This window comes from Typopeltis vanoorti, chromosome 20 (genome assembly GCF_054136105.1).
Source record: "Typopeltis vanoorti isolate ZY-2024b chromosome 20, IOZ_Tvanoo_1.0, whole genome shotgun sequence".
Taxonomy (NCBI): Eukaryota; Metazoa; Arthropoda; class Arachnida; order Uropygi; family Thelyphonidae; genus Typopeltis; species Typopeltis vanoorti.
Window position 1 is genome coordinate 89,581,190 of NC_143568.1, and position 14,570 is coordinate 89,595,759.

Sequence of the window (14,570 nt, forward strand, 5' to 3'; positions counted from 1 at the left end):
TAATTAATGAATTGTAATCAAAGAGGGGTATATCAATTTAATTAGTAAGATTGTTATAAAATAGTCCAAATTGTATTCTAAAATCATGCCCAGTATGGGAAAATTATGTTAAAGAAATCAGAATCATATGTCAACCAGTCAATGGAAGGTCAAATCACTACGTAAGAGTCCACAGTGACACAGCAGAAAAACCGTATAGCCATCTGGTAACCTCAACCGTAACAGTTCCATCAAGAGAGACGTGGAGAAAAGAATATGATATCATCAATACCTGACAAATCAGGGATAGTTAAGTAGGTGACGAAAGTAGTGAGAGAGGGTGCTCGTAGATGAAATATAAGGAGCCGCACGCACTTTAAAGGCTCTCTCGTGTTCCTGTGTTTTCCTGTGTTCCTCTTCAAAGGCCGTGAAGGCTGAGGAAGCTTGTCCCTGGTATCCAGCAACATTCCACGTTGCTGTGGGATCCGATATGCACAAGATGCCTGACAGAACATCGGCAGACCAGCAGACAGAGCCATTGGTAAATTTGCTACCAATGTGAGGATGGCGAAGGGGATCCTTCAAAGAGAAAAGAAAGTAACAGACAGCGGAGCGACAAGAGAATCTTGCCACGTCTGAAGAAAACCCGGGACTGAAGTTAAGGAACCAACTCCGCTAAGGAAATAGCCGGTAAGGTACAGAACTTTTATTTTATATATAACAAGTCATGTAGAAAGTGAGGAAACAAAAGGAGAGAGAGAACTTTGAGCATAGCCCTGCTCGAGCCATCTAAGTGATCCGTTTGGACTAATCGTCTGTAATAAGACCTTCCTATGGTAGTTTAATCTTTTGTGTAAGAGAAACATTATAGCAGAACAGTTATTAAATGATTCAGTATATGTGATAGTGTGTGAAGGCCCTGTTCCTTAAATTGAGCCTATAACTTATATAAGTTTTATAGGAAAGAGTTTAGTCCTCTGACTAAGACAGTGACTGTTAATTGAGTGAATATTATTATTATTATTATTATTATTATTATTTCCTAAGACCTCATGGAGTCAAAGTCTCGTCTGGAAGGTGCTTTTATCACACACACACATCTCATCATACCGTGTCTTAAACACACTCAAACTCCTTGCAGACACCACACTCTCAGGCAAGGCAAGGAATATATCTTGTACATTTAGCTAAGGTTGTAATATTCAAGAATTGCATAACCATGAGAGCATCACTTAATCCTAATGCGAGATACAAGAATAAGGATGATTAGATAAGAGATATTTAAGAGAGATTTTAACATTTAGGATATTTAATTGATTTATTACAATAGTATGAAAATCTATGCATGAGTTTATCCTTACATTATTGAGATATGATTTTAGTGTAAATACCTTTTGTTCAAATAAATGTATTCTTTTAAACTAAAACTTGTGAGTTCTTGTGTCTGAGACTGAACTACCGCTTAGAAAAGTTCAGACCTGTATGAATAGGGGATATTGTATAAAGAGCGGGAAAAAGGGAGCCACGACTGCATACCACGTGATCTCTAACCTCAGTTAAATTGTTGAGATAATTAGTAGCTTAAATCTTAGTATCAGAAACTGTTTTTTTCTGGCTGGCGCAGTCGATCCTCAAATAATTTGTCAAGAACTGATTTCTGGTACATGTAACTTCATAAGATATGAAACTAAATTAGGGTATTATAAAAAAAACAAAATAACCAAAAGCCAAAAGGAAAACCAGAAAGGAGAGCATAAGGACGCAACACTTTCAAAAGTTTGTAAGTCTCAATCATATAGGATTTCAATTAATGTAATTTTTCAATTTATGGAGGTTGGACAAGTGGGGAAAGGACAAGAGGACATCCCTGGAAGCTGAGAATGAATGCAGCTAAGAGGAGAGGATGAGATCTAGATTTTTCTTTCATAGAGTGATGCATGATTGGAATGGATTGCCATTTGATGTAGTGTGTGAAGCAGCGTGAATGATTCAAGAACAAGTATGAAAGCTGGTGCATATAGTATGTGGTCTCCCTCATTGAGTCCCTGACTCCCTGGAGGTCTCTTTTAATAATAATAATAAATAAATAAGGTTAATGTTTGGGGCATATTTCATAGATAACCTTCATCAAATCTCATAGTTCATACATGTGCTTAGACCAAATGATGATTAATGCCTGAATCTTCTTCTTCTACAGCTTCTCCCACTTAAGTGGGGTCACTGTTTGTTATGAGTCTCCTCCACACCTTCCTGTCTTGGGCTGTCACCACATCCAAGTTCTTCATCTTCAAGTCCTCTTCTACTAGCTCCCTCCATCTCTTCTTTGGCCGCCCACGCTTACGCCTTCCTTGCACATCCATCCGCATGACCCTTCTTCCCACATATTCATCCTCCCTCCTCATCACATGACCAAACCATCTCAACCTTGCCTCCTGTATTTTCGCTCCTAAGTTTGTAACTTTCACTGTTCCCCTGACATAGTCATTTCTCAGATGATCCTTTCTGGTCACACCGCACATCCACCTAAGCATTCTCATCTCTGCTACTTCCATCCTGCTGATGTTATTTTTCCTCAGGGCCACAGTTTCTATAGCATATGTCATAGCTGGCCTCACTACTGTCCTATAAATTTTGCCTTTCAGATTGATCGGCACCCTCTTATCGCATAACACTCCAGCCATCTCCTTCCAGTTCCTCCAACCCACTTGTATCCTGCATCCCACTTCCTTCTCAGCTCCTCCATCTTCTTGCACTGTTGAACCTAAGTATCTAAAGTCTCTCACCTTCCTGATGACATTCCCTTCCAGCTCCAGATCTGTCTCCTGGCCACCGCCCACTGCGCAACACATATACTCTGTCTTACTTCTGCTCAGTCTCATACCTCTCTCTTCCAGTACTTTTCTCCATCTTTCCAATTTAGTTTCCGCTTCTTCTCTTGAATCTACACACAGCAAGATGTCATCTGCATACAACATTGTCCAAGGTGCATCTTCTCTCACCTCCATCACAATATTAAACAGAAACGGACTTAATGCTGACCCTTGATGCAAGCCAACTGTTACTTGAAAACTTTCTGTCTGTCCCAAACAGGTCCGAACACTTGTCTTCACATTTCTGTACATTTCCCGCACCAACCCGACATATTTCTCCGGCACCTTCTTCTCCCTCAGACACCTCCAGACTTCTTGCCTTGGCACTCTATCGTATGCTTTCTTCAGATCAATAAATACTAGATGTAGCTCCCTTTGTTTCTCTCGATATTTTTCCATCATCTGTCGTAACCCAAAGATAGCATCTGTTGTTGATCTACCAGGCATGAAGCCAAATTGTTCTAATTAATGCCTGAATATTACTATTAAATCTAATAAGATCTCATACAGGTTGTATGCATGACAATAATCCTTTGGCCAATGAACCAATCATCTCAGTCCGAGCTACTCTTTATTCTGATACTCATTGCATTAGTATTCAGTCCATGATCCACACGAAGACCAGTCAGTCATGTATGTGTCACTGTTCTCTTTTGCTGCCTCACCAATTCCATGGCTGCACTGACTTGTTTTTTTTTTTTCCCATCACTCCAATTGATAATTATTTTTTAATGTGTTCTTCTTCATGTAGCAGCACCATGTCCTTCCAGTTCTCTCTGTTGGTGTATTTCCTTTTTGTTTCTGCATAGCCATGTGATTCTATCCATGATCTTATATCTTCAAGCCATGCCCTTCGGTTTTTTGCCTCTTGATCCTTTACCAATAATTTTTCCTTCTAAAACTGTTAGTATCCTTTGTCCTGCTGAACCTCTCAGTACATGTCCTGCCAATCTCATCTTTCAGTGGATCATTTCCTGTAACAAAGATCTCTGTGTTCTCATTCTCTTTAGGACATCTGTATTTGTCCCATGTTCTGTCCATGGGATTTTTAGAGCTCTCCTATAGCACCACATTTCAAAAGCCATTATCTGTTGCCTTACTCTCTCTTCTTGAATATCCAGGTTTCACTTCCGTATGTGAAAATTGGCCACACTAATGTTCTTATCATTCTTTTCTTTGTCTCGATACTTGCAGTTCTTTATTTTTCCAGAATGCATCTTTAGCTGTGGCTGTTCTTTTAGGTGCCTAAATATTTGTATTCTGTTGTATGTTCAATTTTTATATTGTTTATGAATATTTCTGACTCGGATCTGCTTTCTTTTGAGATTTTCATAAATTTGGTTTTTTTTTGCATTTATATCTAATCCAAATTCTTTACCTTCTTCAATTAGTAGCTGCTGTCATGACGTTGTTCTCTTGATGTTCGAATCCGCCATCTTGTTAAAAGTCACTTTCATAAAATAAAAGAAAACTAATTGTAAATTGATCACTAATCTAAGGGTAGAGAAATTTCTATTATACTGCGCCACTCTATCCTTAGATAAGTCTATATGAAATAGTTGGATCAATTCAAAGTTAGTAAGCAGTCTTCTCATTCATTCAGGCCGAAGTATTTATTTTCTCTCTTTGGGATTCCTGCTAGATTCGAATTTTTGTGAACGGTGCAGTAAAAAGAATTTCAGGCAAATACAACAGTTAGGTTAACAAATAAAGCATTTAATATAGGTCATATAACACTTACATAAATTTTACTTCTAAACTTAAACAATAGAAATAAGTCAAACATTAAGTCAAGTCAATTACATTAGCACAATTTTCCAAGTCTTCTCATACACCTTCTTAGCTTCTGGGTTATAAAGTTTTTACACTTAATGAATATAACTGAACATCCAATCTAATTAGTTTTCACACATTTTTCAGTCATGCTATAAGTTCAAAATATTACAGGATCTAATAGCTGAAAATATCTTTCAAAAAATTCTTATCTCCAACTCTCAATCACGAAGGGTTTCCACAGTTAAAGTTAATAATACACTATGATGGACCTTACCGGAAATGGTTCCTAGAACATCTATTAAGTTGTGAGCAAACTTCTGGAATTTATTTATCACACTTAAAGAATAAAAACACATCTACAAAACTTATCCGCAGTTATACTTAAAGCACTATCAATTACGCTTCAGAATTCTTGACATCAATTACAGGGCACTTCAACTATCCTTATTATCACTCATAAATTAATTAAAACACTGTGAGGTTCTCTTCAGGGCAAATCGGAAATAAGCTGCAATACTAGATCAGCTGGGTTTATTGAGAATTCTTCCTTGAACGTCCAGCTTTTTATTTTATCCGATTGTAGCTTTAATTTCCCTTCTATTATTACTGCTGATTTCACATTCAGCTAACTATAATATTCGTTACGTTCTTGCTCACTTATAAAAATTATCCACTTAACTCCTACCCTTAAGAACCTATATTTACTTCTACTTCTTTATTTTATCACCCTGCTTCCTCTCACTTCCAAGTTTCCGTCCCGTCTCCTTTCTTTTTATATATTTTTATTATCCTCTCTTTAGCCCACGCTCTGTTCCACTCGCGCTCGTTTATTTCACGCGTCTCCATGACAACAGACAAACATAAACATTCTCGCTAATGTTAGATAAGGCTATACTACTAGATTGAGTCATTACATACCGTTAAGCTTTATACACAAATAGGAATAATTAGAATATTTGTTTTTCAATAAATGCGTAGTTAATATTGCGAATACAAGATTTTATAATATTGACATAACAATAAATAAAATAGCTTAATAATATTTAATACAGAATCTTATTACCATTAACACATTTCTTTGATTAAATAATTAAATATTTGATATAATTAAGGTAGTTATATGATATCAAATTATAATTTACGTTATTTACATTAAATAATATTTACAAACGTAGCCTTTGTGATGGAAAATCATGTTGGATTCTGAATCAAATAACATTTATTCTATTTTCTACATAATTAGAATCCAACACTGCAGTAATTTGATTAATTTGTTTCTGTTTTCTGCTATTAGAATGGTATTATCAGCATATCTAAGATTGTTGTATTTTATACCATTCATACTAATTCCTATTTTTTGTTTTTCAATCTTTTTCATCACTGTCTCACTATAGATATTAAATAGATTTGGTGAAAGGATACAACCTTGTCTAACTCCTCTTTTTATTTTCACTACAGAAGTCTCATTGTTAAACAGCTGCATTTTCTGTTTGGTGTGAATCATTTTTATAATCTTAAGTACATGATCATCTATGTCTAATTTATCTAATATATTGAATATTTTATGTTTTACCAGGTTAAAAGCCTTCTGAAAGTCTATGAAGCATATGTATATTAAATGTTGCTATTTCTTTCTTTAATGTGTTATTGTTATTAATATTATTTGCAGTAGTATTTTTGTATTCAATTCTCTCTCTCTATGAAGTCCTATGATTCGTTATATGAGTTACAGTTAATTGGGAGGTCTTTGAACTCACATAATACCTATCATTGCCCCTTCTTAAACACATTTCTGACAATTCACATTCTCCAAGCAAAAACCATACTCAGTTTGTAATGACTCCTCATTTGTCCCTCTCCTGATGTGTACTTCTCTCTTTAGAGACCAAATAGCCACATCAAACTCCATCCAAATACCAAAATAAAATTGCATTTTTGTTTTTACTGAACTTAACATTTATGTAATATTATTATTATTATTATTATATGGACTTGTTTGATTATCAGAACTTTTACTTATTAGAATATTTTACTTTCTCTTTCAGGAAGGTGTATATGTGCATGGATTATCACTTGATGGAGCTTCCTGGGATAGCAAAAAAAATCATCTGATTGAGTCTTCACCAAAAATACTCTTCACTGCTCTTCCTGTAGTTCATATATTTGCAGTAAACACTCCTGAGAAAGATCCGAAACTTTATCAGTGTCCAGTATATAAAAAACCCAGACGAACTGATTTGACTTATATCACTCCACTGTGGCTTCCAACTGATCCAGATCATAGACCAGATCATTGGATCTTAAGAGGAGTTGCACTGTTGTGTGATATCAAATAAATATTTGTAGCCATCAGCAATGGCATTATAACCAAACTTGTTCAAAAAAAAAAAAAAATCAGCTATGAAATTTGAAAATTGCTTTTTAAAATGCTGTTTATAGCACGGTAAATTATTTTCCACTTATTAGATGTGTCATGCAAATCTCTCAAATAAAATTAAATTCCCTAAATATAAGTAGGAATTTGAAATAAAGAAAACTGAGTTATTATTATTATTATGATCACTAAAGTGAACTTAAGAAGTTCACTTTAGTGATAGTTGCACCACTCCAAAGGTAGCCCATTCCACTTTCCCACCACTCACCATATAAAGAAACTGTACTTTTGCTCAAAAATCTGTAAGCATATGTCAAGGATGCCATCTTCCAGCTTTTGAAATCTTCTCTTTTGAAATCACTAGGATGCTCCCAGCTCACATCACAATCATGTTATTATTATTATTATTAAGAGAGACCTCCAGAGAGTCAGGACTCATGGAGGAAGACCAAATACTACACACACCAGCTATCATACTTGGTCTTGAATTCATTCACGCTGCTTGCACATACAACATCCAATGGTAATCCAGTCCAATCACACACCACTATAAGAGAAAAATCTAGATCTCATCCCAATCATAGCAGTATTCTTTCTCAGCTTCCAAGGATACCCTCTTGTCCTTTCCCCCACCCTCCATAAAATGAAAAATTACATCAACTTAAATATTGTATGACCCCTTTCAGAAGTTTGTAAGTCATAATCATATCATCCTTTTTTTCTCCTGAATACTGGATTATGCAGTCTACAAATTCTCAGTCTGTCTTCATAATCAGCATTCCACAATTTTGATATCATTTTTCTCATATCACACTCTCCAATATGTAGGAGACCAGACCTGTGCACAGTAGTCCTCACTTGGACTACTGTGCACACGGGCCTTGTACAGAAGTAAAATGGCATCCTTATTTTTATATATGAATGTTCGTTTCAGCACTGCAATTTATCTTTTGAGTTGTATTTGCTACATTGGCCCCTGAACTTCAACTTCCTATCTACTAACACTCCAAGATCTGTAGCCTGATTAGTTTCTTCTTGCATAATCCCACCAATATAATACAACATTGGATATTTAATCATGCCAAAGTTCATGCCTTTACACTTTATTATTATTATTATTACCCCAAGACTCATGAAGTCAAAGACTCATCTGGGATGACTACACTTACTGACACAAAACTAACATCCATTTTCCCATGCCCACAATTCCAGCCTGTTCAAATCATTCTGCAAGTACTGCATATCAGCCACATTTCTGATTGCCCTACCTCTCTTTACACCATTAGCAAATAGCTGTATGTTACCTGTCGAATCATTCCACATGTCATTAATGTACAGATTGAATAACAGTGGACAAAGGATTGATCCATGTGATACACCACACACACCAGTCCTTAATTCTTGCAGACTTATAATCCCTGTATACCACTTTTTCATATCTGTCAGTCAGCCATCCTCTTATCCACGCTAATACTTCATAATACTAACATAGATTCTCCAATTTATGCTACAGTCTTCCATGCTGTATTCTGTGGAAAGCCTTAGCAAAATCCAAAAGAATCAAGGGGTATTGATTCCCCTTGTCTACCTCAATGATAACATTATAGAATGGGCAAGTTGATAAAACTTGACCTTCCCTTATTAAACCCATGCTGTTCATTGCAAAGTAGATGGTCTTTGTCAACCCATTTCTGAATGCAAGCCATAGCCATATTTTCCAAATTCTTCACCACCACCATTCCTCAGATACTGTTAGGTGAATATGTTGGTCTTTGCACCACCTTTGTGCAATGGGATTACCATACATTCTTTCTACGCCTGCAAAATCGTCCCAGTTCTGAGACTCAAATTATATAGCCTGGTTAAAGGAATAGCCAGTTCGGCAGATCACTCTTTTAGCACCTGCATTGATATCCCATCATCTCCCTATTATTGATTTCTTATTCAGTTTGCGCAACACCCTAATATCTCCTCTTCATACATCTGAGTTTCTTCATCCAGTGAACTCAGTGGTATACACCAGGTTGATAGCTTTTAGCAAAATGGGTACTCATTAGTTGAACAACCTCTTCTACATCTGTCACCCTCACACCGTATGTATTCAATACAGTTAATATTTCATATTCATTCTTTCTTTTACTTACAGCATATCAAGAGAATTCTTTGGGGTTATCTTTAGCTTGCTGATCTAGTTTCTTTTCATACTTAGATTCAGCTTTCTGAAAAACAATTGCAACTCTTCTGGCCTGCTTCTTATAATTTTCATAACAGACATCATCCTTATGCACATGGTATACCTTCCACATCAATATATCACCCCCATTTGCTTCCATTTCTCACACTCACTAGTTTCTTTTCATACTTAGATTCAGCTTTCTGAAAAACAATTTCAACTCTTCTGGTCTGCTTCTTATAATTTTCATAATGGACATCATCCTTATGCACATGGTATACCTTCCACATCAATATATCACCCCCATTTGCTTCCATTTCTCACACTCTAGTCTAAGTTGACATTTTGTCGTCCTATTAGAGTAAATTATTTGTCTATAATAAATTTCATCTCTTTCTCTCTCTATCTTCATCTAGCTATTCTCCCCCATAGTCGCTGAAGGTAACAAATGTGTCCAAGGTCGCTCCTCCTTTAACTTAGTTTTTGTATGGTTTACATTTCAATTAATTGCAATATATATACCTACATAAGCTTAAACAATTCTCTAACTCCTTAATACATATTATATAATTATAATATATAATATAACAAAGTTAGCTAAAGTTATTTTGAGTTGTTTTTTTTTTAAATTTCCTTTGTCATCGCTACAACGATATGCTTTAAGAATTCCGGGTATTAATCATGCAAACATTTTTATGATTTTACCTAAAGCTATGGCCAGCCAAATTTCAGCAGCCAGCATATCAAGAATAGGCACCAATGCTAGTTGCACAACAAGCCACCCTGACTCTGCAGGAGTTTGTCAAAGGGCACAGGATTCCAATAACCACAGAAAGGACACCAGCCAGAATCCTACGCACAGCTTTGAACAAAGGACAGTGGTTTTTCCTTCCTGTGCGATTATAGTTGTTATAAATAATCAAATGCAAATCTCTTCCACCTGCACTTCTGCTGTACATCCCGGTAATGCACAATCAAATAACCATTTCTCCAGACTGGAATGGTCATTTTTGTTATTGAAAATATGCCATTGGAACAATATCTTGTAGACGTAGTGAAATAAGTTCCACCAAAAATATTAATCATATCTCTAGAGTGGCAGGTACCATGCAAATATATTTTAACAATGCGTCATAGATTAACATGCATGCTGTATTAACGTGTCACCTATCGTACGGCTCCATAACGAGCAAAACATGAACCCTCTACTTTCAGGGTTTGCCCACATTAAGAGCTTTCGAAGGCAAGCTTTGATGCACTTTGGCAGCTTTGACTCCAAACTAAAAATAATTAATATTGAAATTGTCGGAGTAACATACACATTCTATATTTCTGTGGCTGCTCAATACTTCTACTACCATGAAAAAGGACATGAGGAAAGTATGAGCACATATCCTCAAGAATGAGAAACCAGCTAACAATATGCTGGCCTGGTTGGCTGAGTGGTCAGCATATCTGCTCTACAGACAAAAGACTGGGTTCGAATCCTGCCGTGGGTATGGATGTTTGTAATTGTCTGTGAAAATACTAGTGGTGGTGGTGGACAGTAGATGATGATAGTTGCTGTTTGCTGTAGCTGTTGGAAAGAGTGGTGGAGTAGGTGCCCACCCTTGATGACGCTTTGGATACCTTGGAGGTCTTTCATAATAATAATAATATCATCAGCGCTAAAGAATTAAAAACTAGAAGCCTGAAAAATCAAGAACAACCAAAAAAACAGCAAACCAGTACAAAAAAAAAAATTCTCCAAATACTGAGAAATCAAAATCAAATACTGTTGAGGAAATTATGCGAAAACCTGCAGATGGATATGAGGAGATCAAGCTTCCTTAGATGAAAATGCAGGTCTTCCTTACACTGAAGGCCATATGACAACATCGTCGACATCAATGATCTAATTACTCAGCTAGAAGAACTAGAAAACCTGGCAGGAAAAAAAAAGGGGAGAAAAAACAGTCAATCTCAGAAAAACGAATATATTTCCCGATGCAACGGGCTTGAGTCCTTCCAGTAGCATAACTATCCATAAGGTAAAGAAAGTACACCAAGTCTTCCAAAAAACAAATCATATGCAAAAAAAATCATATGAAAAGTTACCATGATCACTATGGTAACTTTTCTCACATTAATGATGGGTTGCATTTAAATGGCTTTGGAGTGAGTGCACTGGATGAAAGTATAGTGTGGAAGTACAGTGTGTGATGCATGCCAGAAATCAGAAGAAAAAGATGAAAAGAAAAATCAGGAGAGTGGTACTGAAAAGACAAGGGTTCTTGGCAGTGGAAACAGTAGTAGTGTGAGAGAGGAAGAGAGAGTGGAAATACAAGAGGAACAGGGAAATGGGAGGAGCTCGGGTGGACAGGAAGACATGACATAGAGGGAGAGAGTGAATGTTTCAAGTGGCAGTGAATGTGTGTATGAAGATGGAGTAGATTGCAATGTGAGTGAAGAAGTGGAGACTGAGCAGGTATATGTGGTAAGTGGTGATAAAGGTGATTTGGCAGGTGTAGTAGGGAAATCACAACCAACATATGGCTTGGATAGGACTGGCTGTAGACCTAAAAACGAACTGTTCTGTTTGTTTACAAATGCCAGGAGTATCAGAAATAAAGGGGATGAAATGATTTCAAAGATTGAGTTTATTCTCCCCAAAATCATTGGAATAAGTGAAACATGGTTGAATAAAGATGATATCGTAATGGGAATAGAAATGGAAGGATACAGTATTTTTGAGGATAGAAAGGGCAGGAAGGGGGAGGTAGTGCTGGTAATGATAGCAGGGGAATTAAGTCCACATAAGGTAGACATGAAAGGGGAAATAGTGGCAATGGTTATGAGGAAGCGTGGTGTAACGTGGAGGTTGAGAGGAAGACATATTTAGTTAGATGTTGCTATAGGCCTGGAAATGTGGAAGGTGGTGATGAAGAAATGTATAAACAACTTGGATTAGTGAACAAAGGAAGGGTAATTATTATGGGTGATTTTAATTATGGCGGTATAGATTGGATTGAAGAGATAGCATTTGGGAATGAGGAAAGTGAATTTCTCAAGTTCTTGAGAGATAACTATCTCAGGCAGCACATAAAGGAAGGCATGCAAAGATCAAGAGTTCTAGATCTGATCATTTCATCAGAGGATGTAATTGTTAGAGTGGTTTCACATTTTCCTCCAGCTGGTGAAAGTGATCATGAAGTAATCACCTGTGTTGTGGCTAGTCATATGCAGTCTTTTGGGAGGAAAGGATATATGTGGAATTATGACAAGCTTTGGAGACAACTTCGAGCTATAACATGAAACAAGGAGTTGAGCAGTAAGGAAATAAATGCTGCATGGGAACTTACAAAGAAATACATAACAGCATCAATGTACAAATGTGTCCCAAAGGCCAAAAGGCCGAATAACGTAGATGTAAAATGGGTGAATGTGGAGCTTAAGCATGAAATCTGGAAAAAGAAAGTACTTTGGAGGAAGTACAAGATGAATAATGGTAATCAGTCACATGAAGAATATAAAGAACAAGCCAGGAGAGTGACTCAGTAAAGAAAACAGAAGTAGAGTATGAGCAGAAATTAGCAAATCAGGCTAACAAAAACTAGAGAGTTTTTTTAAATATGTGGCAAGTAGAAGGAAGAATGATCATGGAAAGATGAAGTTAAGGGATAAAAAGGTAGAATGATAACTGCTGCAGATGACATTGTTGAGGTATTCAGTAATCAATTTATGTGTGTTTCATCCTGATCAGGGTGGAATCACGAGGAACTTAAGTGTAGTGGATGTAGGAGAGGGTGGCTTAATTGTGAGTGAGCAGGAGGTATTTGAGGAAATAAATAACCTTGATGTTAATAAGGCGATAAGATCTGGCCATATCACCACGCATCTTAAGAGAATGTTCCAGAGAACTGGCAGTAGCATTGGCATGCCTGTTTAATAAGAGTTTAGCAACAGCACAGGTTCCAAGGAAGTAGAAGGAGGGTGAAATTGTTCCACTGCATAAAGGCAGTGATAACGCTGTAGCTTCAAATTATATCTGGAATCATAGGTGCACCTATGGAGGGGGCCAAGGGGCCCCTGGCACCCCTCATTTTTTTGTAAAATGGGGGGTGCCTTCTATTTTTTGTAAAATTTTAAAAAAATTTTACAAAAAATAGAAGACACGACACAAAATTATGTTGTGTCGTGTCTTCTATTTCTATACTACTTATGAATTAGCAGTCACAAAGGTGGGAATATCCTCTGGCTCTTGGGAATCACGGCTGTTGTGAACTCAAGGCAAATGAAGTAGTACTCAGGCGATACTTTGTTTACCCGAGCCAGACAAGTGATCATGTATCATGTATTGGTGATCACTGCAGATGCTCAGTCATAGGTTGTATGCAATGCGTAGTGTATATTCTCTAATCGTCTACTCAACTCCCTCCCACAAGATTAAATCTTGAGTACTCGACCCCTCCAAGATTAAATCCTGAGTGCGCCACTGTCTGGAATTGTGGTGAAGGTCCTGGAGAAATTGGTGAAAGGTAGGATACAGAGCTAGGTTGATAACAGCAGTATTCTCTGTAGTTATCAGCATGGGGTTTGTTAAGGGGAGATCATGTTTCACTAACTTACTTATTCACTATAACAAGGTGACAAATACCTTGGACAGAGGAGATGCATATACAGTGGTGTACTTGGATTTTGCAAAGGCTTTTGATAGACTGCCACATGACAAGCTCTTAAATAAATTGAAATAGATGGGATTGGATAACAGACTTCTGTGTTGGATTAGTGACTGGCTGTCAGATAGTTATCAGAAAGTTGTATATTGGGTGCAGTATCTCGAAAGAGAAAGGTCACCAGTGGTGTGCTGCAGGGGTCAGGTTTGGGACCATTGTTGCTTAATTTGTATGTTAATGATATTGGGTCAGGTTTAACTAGTGATATCCAGCTGTTTGCGGATGATGCAAAACTGGGGAGAGCAATGCACAGTCAGGTCGATGTTAATGCCTTACAAGAGGACTTGAATAGATTGCATGAATGGGCAGGTAAGTGTAACTATTAGTTTAATGTTGCCAAGTGTAAAGTTTTGAGATTTGGTAAGCAACGATGGGATGCAAAGTATACGCTTGCTGGGGAAACTTTAACCAGTGGTGGCCCGTGAAGTTTTAAGTGGGGGTGCTGCCTATACAAAATAATTTTTTAAAAATTCTTTTTTTCCTAATCAGTAACCAATTTATTAAAAAAGAAATCTACAAATTTATTTATTAATAAATTCGTTACTGATTAGGAAGAAAAGAATTTTTTTTAAATTATTTTTATAGGCAGCACCCCCACTTAAAACTTTATGAGCCACCACTGACTTTAACAGAAGTAGAGGAGATGAGAGATCTAGGGCTGATGGTAGACAAGGTCCTGAAAT

At 36.8% G+C, this 14,570-nt stretch overlaps 1 protein-coding gene across 1 annotated transcript in view; it reads left to right on the forward strand.

The window, feature by feature from the left end:
* The window catches only part of LOC150095635 (dynein axonemal heavy chain 8-like), a 2,108,518-nt gene extending 2,101,357 nt beyond the window's left edge, over positions 1-7,161 (forward strand). Inside the window, exon 83 of the mRNA XM_090409931.1 lies at positions 6,671-7,161. Coding sequence (XP_090266057.1) covers positions 6,671-6,961 — 291 coding nt within the window. The 3' untranslated portion in view covers positions 6,962-7,161. The remainder of the gene's footprint in view (positions 1-6,670) is intronic.
* The last annotated feature ends 7,409 nt before the right edge of the window (positions 7,162-14,570 follow it).